The sequence below is a fragment of the Hipposideros armiger genome, unplaced genomic scaffold (assembly GCF_001890085.2).
Source record: "Hipposideros armiger isolate ML-2016 unplaced genomic scaffold, ASM189008v1 scaffold_229, whole genome shotgun sequence".
In the NCBI taxonomy this organism is placed as follows: domain Eukaryota; kingdom Metazoa; phylum Chordata; class Mammalia; order Chiroptera; family Hipposideridae; genus Hipposideros; species Hipposideros armiger.
In genome coordinates this window covers 2,438,658-2,445,212 of record NW_017731579.1, presented here as the reverse complement: position 1 = coordinate 2,445,212, position 6,555 = coordinate 2,438,658, and the positions used below count along the sequence as shown (strand labels likewise).

The 6,555-nt window shown below is 43.4% G+C and overlaps 1 protein-coding gene across 1 annotated transcript in view; it reads left to right on the top strand.

The window, feature by feature from the left end:
- Window positions 1-2,630: 2,630 nt before the first annotated feature.
- Window positions 2,631-6,555, top strand: part of PPM1H (protein phosphatase, Mg2+/Mn2+ dependent 1H) — a 261,715-nt gene continuing 257,790 nt past the window's right edge. Inside the window, exon 1 of the mRNA XM_019654743.1 lies at window positions 2,631-3,122. Within this exon, the coding sequence (XP_019510288.1) occupies window positions 2,878-3,122 (245 nt within the window). The 5' untranslated portion in view covers window positions 2,631-2,877. The remainder of the gene's footprint in view (window positions 3,123-6,555) is intronic.

Genomic DNA, 6,555 nt, shown 5'->3' with positions numbered 1-6,555 from the left:
CTGGTGATGAATTTCTTTGCTTGTGCAGAAAGTATAATAATTATAGCATAATTTTACTTAGGTTATAGCTGTAACTATGCAACTCCCCCCCCCCTTGTTAGTACCTTTCTGATAAAAGTGCCCTAGATATGGGTACAAAGCAAAGCTACCTTCAGAGTTTCTGTTAAATGCATTACATAAGTTCTTTGTGTCTCACCAAGTTCACAATTGTGAAATTTTGGATAAAATCACCTTATTTAAATCCTGCAAACAGCCCATAAGTATTTGGATTTATTTGGGAATCTGTAGGCTGTTCTGTCTCCCCAGCCATTGGCACGAATTAGCAGTTACCAATAAATCCCATTCGTTGCCTGTGCAGTGGCGTTAACAGAGAAACCACTCTTTCTTTCTTGCACAAACAAAGTTCAGAACGCGCCTGGCCTTTCTTTTTCCCTCCTAACCTCCTCTGGTACACACACCCCTCTTAAACCTCTGAGCAGAGCTCCCGCCTGAGAACTTCCTGTTTGTTTAACTTTTGCAAGAACCTCCAGGTTCTCCACTTCTTGTTGTCTGATAAAAAGGAAATGTGTGTGTTGGGGGGTGTCTTATTTAACAGAGCTCTCCATAGCACTTATTTGCTGATAATTCGAAAGTCCAAAGTAGTGTAAAATATTTCTCTTACCTTTCTGGTAACCTGCATCAGGTATTAATTTTCATATTTTAAAGCAGGTTGCTAAGCTCGCCACTTTTCAAATGTAGCATTATAATGAACTCATCCCTTTAGGGTGTAGCTCCTGGACTGTCCTTTCACTTAGGAAAATGCTTTCTTCAAAGACTAGTGATGCTTCGAGCAGACGATTTAACCGTCCTGGGGGGTTGTACTTATTATTCTGTGGTTTAGCCCTAGTTAGGTAGACATCATCTCTGATACGCCCTTCCACAAAGTGCTTCTTAATTATCATTACAGCAATACCAATTGATAACTTAAAACTGCATACTGGAATTGTTTTCTCAAAATACATTATTGAAGGTCATTTATTATTCAGATACAATTGACATATAACATTAGTTTCAGGTATACAACATGGTTCTATATATGTATATATTGTAAAATAGTCACCACAGTAAGTATTGGGTTGTCGGAAAAGTCATGACGCATTTTTGCAGTGAAAAACAGAGAAAAAATATGTCATGACTTTTCCGACAACCCAATAGTTAACACCAATCACCAAATACAGTTACAAATTTTTTTTCTTGTGATGAGAACTTTTGTTAAGATTTGCTCTTAATAACTTTCAAATATGCAATACAGGATTAACCATAGTCACCAAGCTGTACATTATATCCTCAGGACTTATTCAGTTTATAACTGAAATACCTTTGACCCCCATCACCCATTTTCTTCTACACTTCCACCCTCTTCCCTTTCCCTACAACCAGCAATCTGTTCTCTGTATGAGTTTGGGTTTTATTTTATTTTATTTTTATTGTATTTTTTTTAAGATTTTACATATAAGAGAAGTTATATGGTATTTGTCTTTCTCTGTCTGATTTATTTCACTTAGCATAATGCCTTTAAGATCCACCCATGTTGTCCCAAATGGCAGGATTTCCTTCTTTTTTATGGTTGAATAATATTTCATTGTGTGTGTGTATATATGCATACACATGTATATATGTATGTATATATCATATATATATCATATCTTTATTCATCCATCAATGGATACTTAGGCTGTTTTCATATCTTCGCTCTTGTAAATAATACTACATTAAACATGGGGATACAGATATCTTTTTGAGTTAGTGTTTTCATTTCCTTTGGCTAAACACCTAGAAGTGGAATAGCTGGGTCATATGGTAATTCTATTTTTAATTTTTTGAGGATCCTTCATACTGTTTTCTGTAGTGGCTGCACCAATTTACATCCCCACCAACAATGCACAAGGGTTCCCTTTTTTTCTGCATTCTTACCAACACTAGTTATTCTCTTTTCTTTTTAATAGCCATTCTTAACAAGTGTGAGGTGATAATTCATTGTGGTTTTTATTTTTATTTTTTTGATCATTAGTGATGTTGAGCACCTTTTCATGTACCTGTTGGTCATCTGTATGTCTTCTTTGGAAAAATGTTTATTTATATCCTCTGTCCATTTTAAAAATCAGGTTATTTATCTTTTTGCTTTTGAATTGTATGAGTTCTTTTCTATTTTGGATATTAACCTCTTATCAGATACATGATTTGCAAATATCTTCTTTCATTCAGTAGATTGCCTTTTCATTATATACGAGTATAATATGTCATCTGTAACTAGTGATATTGATAGGTTTTTACATCTATCTTTCTGATTGCGATACCTTTTATTTCTTTTTCTTGCCTAATTGTTCTGACTAGGACTTCCAGTATTATGCTGAATAAAAGTGGAGAGAGTTAGGTATCCTTGTCTTATTCCTTAATAATAGAGGAAGAGCTTTTAGCTTTTTACTGGTGGGTATGATGTTTGCCGTGGACTTGTCATATAAGGCCTATATTATGTTGAGGTACATTCCCTCTATACCCACTTTGTTGAGAGTTTTTATTATTAATGGATGTTGAATTTTGTCAGATGCTTTTTCTGCATGTATTAAAATGATTATATGATTTTNCCCCGCCGGCCCGCTCCATGCCTCTCCGTTGCGGAAGTGTAGCGGGGGGAGGCGGCAGCACCCAGCGCGGGAGGCCCGGGCTCGGCCCCCTGCAGCTCTAGGCTCTGGGAGCCGCGCGGCGCGTCCCAGCGGCCCGGCTGCTCGTGCGCCCGCCGCCCGCCGCCCGCCGCAGCCTGCATGCCCCGCGCCGCGCCTCGCCGGGCCCCGGTCTCCGCCTCCTCCACGCACCGTCGCTGCCGGGCGCCAGAGTAATATGCTCACTCGAGTGAAATCTGCCGTGGCCAATTTCATGGGCGGCATCATGGCTGGCAGCTCAGGCTCCGAGCACGGCGGCGGCGGCGGCAGCGGCTCGGACCTGCCCCTGCGTTTCCCCTACGGGCGACCGGAGTTCCTGGGGCTGTCTCAGGACGAGGTGGAATGCAGCGCCGACCACATCGCCCGCCCCATCCTCATCCTCAAGGAGACCCGGCGGCTGCCCTGGGCCACTGGCTACGCAGAGTGAGTGCAGCGACACCGGCTCCTCGCGGCCCTTCCCCGCGCGGTTCCAGCCCTCCTCTCGCCTTGTTCCTCGGCCCCAGGGCTCTCTGGTTGCCGGCGTCCAGGCCTCGGCGGGTACCTCTTAACTTGCACTGGCCGTTTCTGTCTGCTCCCGCTCCCCCTACCCCCAAGCCCAAGGACGCGGCGTCTCCAGCCCGGGTATTTGGTGGTAAATGAGTGGGTGCAGCGCTGGGCCGTGGGAATGCTAAGGTTGGACGGGTCTGTGATTCCGAGGGTTATGACACTTGGAAGAAAGCGCGCAGAACAGTTTTTTGCTGAAGTTTGAAACACAGCAGGGACATCTAGCATCTGTGCACCCCTCCCCCACCCCTCAATCTTTGTGCTTCTGCCTGAAGTTTGTGGGGGACAGCCTGGAGGAGCCGTCCCTGCGCCGGGGAAGGGGGGGGCGGATGTCTGAGCCCTGGGGCTGGCCGCGTTGGCTTGCGTGGTTGCACACTTCAGAAGGTCTCAGTTTCTCCCACTTCAGCCTGAGAGCTCATTCGCTTCTCCTTTAGCAGGTAGTAAAACTCCGCGCGTTCGTTAAATGCCAATACTGTTTCCCCCCGTCTTTGGGCAGGGGTAAACTTATTTCAGGTGTTTAATGATTGCATTTTGGTAATCGGCTTTGGCGATTAAGTGAGCGTTTGAGTGATTTACTATTTCAAGAACAGATTGAGTTGGGTTGACGACCTGGTGTGGAACTGGGAAAGGAGGGAGGGTTTTAATGGCCTCTGCCCCACGCTACGGCTACTCCTCCATTGACTATTAATGACCGTCTTATGAATGGTAGGATAAGTAATGTTTCTGCACCTATTCAGCGTTATGAAACTGGGAAACGCGGAAGGTGGAATTTAGAAGATCGGAGTTCCGGGGTTAACAGTGACCTGGTGGGTGCAAAAGTGCACGTAAAGCCCAGATGCCTAGCACACCTGCCCCTTTTCCTTTAACTCAGTCCGCTCTGTAATCTTGGCCCTTCACTACCCCTGCACAGCCTTGCCCGCTGATTGGTTCATCTGGTAACCAATCAGCTCTCCCGACGCCTGGGCGCGTTGATGCTGACCCTGTTCTGGTGGCCCGGATACCCCAGGGCAGGCATGGTTTTTGACGCTCCGGGTTCCGGTGCGAGAGAGATGACCTGGAAGATGCTCTGCCTAGAATATCGAATTCTCTTTGCCTTCCCCTTTCCTCATATAACAGTTTCTCTACGGGCTGAAAGAGAAAATGTGTATAAATAGGGTAGATGCCTGGAGTGTGAAAAAGATGAAGAAACAAGTGAAAGTGATGGGTACTAAAACAATAAAAATGAACACATAATAAAGGATAAGCATGGTAGAGAACTTTGGGTGTGTGGGGAAGTACAAAATAGCTTTGTAACTTCCAGGAGAAAACAAAAACAAAAATAAACACCTGTGTAAGGAAAGACTTACAGGAGGGAAAATTGCCTGCCAAAACATACCACTGTTTCTTGACTGAAATAAGAAAAAATTGTGTACAAGCCCATTCGGACCCTTTGCAAGATAAAAAGCAACTTGGAGGCATACTCCATCCTGCGATTGTGTGGATGGGGCCCTGTGCCTGCCGAAAACCTGAATATGTAGGACCTGGTTGTCCCTTGAGTGGTTTTTCAGGGCAAGGGCACCTGTCTGAGCATCAGAAAGACAGGCAAACGGTGAGAAACTTATAACAGGTAGGAAGGAAGATGTTAAAGTATGGAATGTGGAAGCTACTTGGATGCAATAAAAGGAGTGCCTCAGATAAGCAGGAAGGAAAGGAAAGGGGAAAAAAGCACCAGTTTCAGAGTGTTTGGATCATGATATGCCAAGGGCTGTAAAAAATATAAGCTTATCTGAAATGAGACATGTAGGAGATAGTACTTACAAGGCTCTACCTTCTAACTGGGCCTCAGTTTCCTCATCTCTAGGAAGCTCATCTTTTCCTAGACCAGGACATGAAAGATGTTCAACTTGAAGATTAGAGGGACCACTGTAAAATGTCTAATTTTTAAAAGTAATACATACTTGTTAATTCAAGCAAAGACCCGTATACAAATATAAGCTCCTCCCCTTAGCCCCTCACTCCCTAAGGGTAATGACAGTTTAGTGTTTGAGTGGTGTGTGTGCCTTTCTAGACTTGGATGCGCCTATAAATATGTATCACGCCTTTCTTATTTCTTCCCCAAACATACTCGTACAAAGCATGTTATTCTGTAATGTTTGCACAAAATACGGTGTTATGGACTTTACTCCAAGTCAATACATATAGAATGATCTTATTTTAAAACAATGTATGCATATTACATAATAATAGCTAATAACATAGTGCATACTGTTTAATGCTTACACTGTTTCCAAGATTGTATCATAATCATTTAATTCTCACAACAACCCTATAAGGCAGGCAGGCACTAACATTTGCATAATATAAATGAACATACAGAGGTACGGAATGCTTAAGCAACTTGCCCAGAGTCACACTACCTGTGCAGAGCCTGTATTTGAACCCAAGCAGCCTGACTCTGGAGCCCTCAACAACAAACTGCCTTCTTTCAGGGGATGAAATGATGGCGCACCCATCTGTACCCACGGTTAATCACTAGTGTTGGCTTGCCACCTCTCTGTGTCAGAGGTACTGTACCACTTCCTCAAACCTTGAACTATATATAGTTTATCTTCCTACAAAAATACATCTTGAATGATCAAAATGGCTGAAATAGGGAAGGAGGGAGAAAGACAAGTAGGAACTGTGGCTATGGTCAGAGGCTGCAACCAGTCATACAGCCCTGTGTTACAGGGTGTACTGGGAGGAGGAATTGTCTTTCTTTCTTCTAGAAGGTACTTGAGAAGAAGAGCATTAGTAGGAAGATTCTTGCTCAGGGAGAGGGGATAAGAGAGATGCCAGTGAGTCAAGGCCTGAGTCAGAAGTGGTTTGCTTACCTTTCTAGAAAGTGAGCTACTTTCTAAGATTTCCCAGGGAGGGAGAATTGGCATCATATGGTGAGTGAGTGAGGAATCCGAAGAGAGTTGAGCTCCAGTGTTGATGACCTTTTAGATGGTAGAAAAATTGAGAAGTGGTTTATTGTTTGCCATTTACTGTTAATCCCTTTCAAGAAGAGATACTCTATGGGTTATAGAGCTAGAAAATTAGCTTACACAATCCTAGTGAGACTTGGAGATCCAGAAACTGAAGACCCTCGTTATTGGCATTGGGCTGGGTGGAATTTCCCGGTTCCTCAAAAACTTTCCTATTGTGGCTGAGAAGCCGCTTGAGTAAGTAAGGGCTGTACAAGGTTGTAAAGCTCTGTAAAGCACTGCAGTTACAGATAACATCCACAGAGTTAAAAATCTTTCCAAAAACTTGCATTAACAAGTTTTATTTTTCATTTTCATTCTGCTCA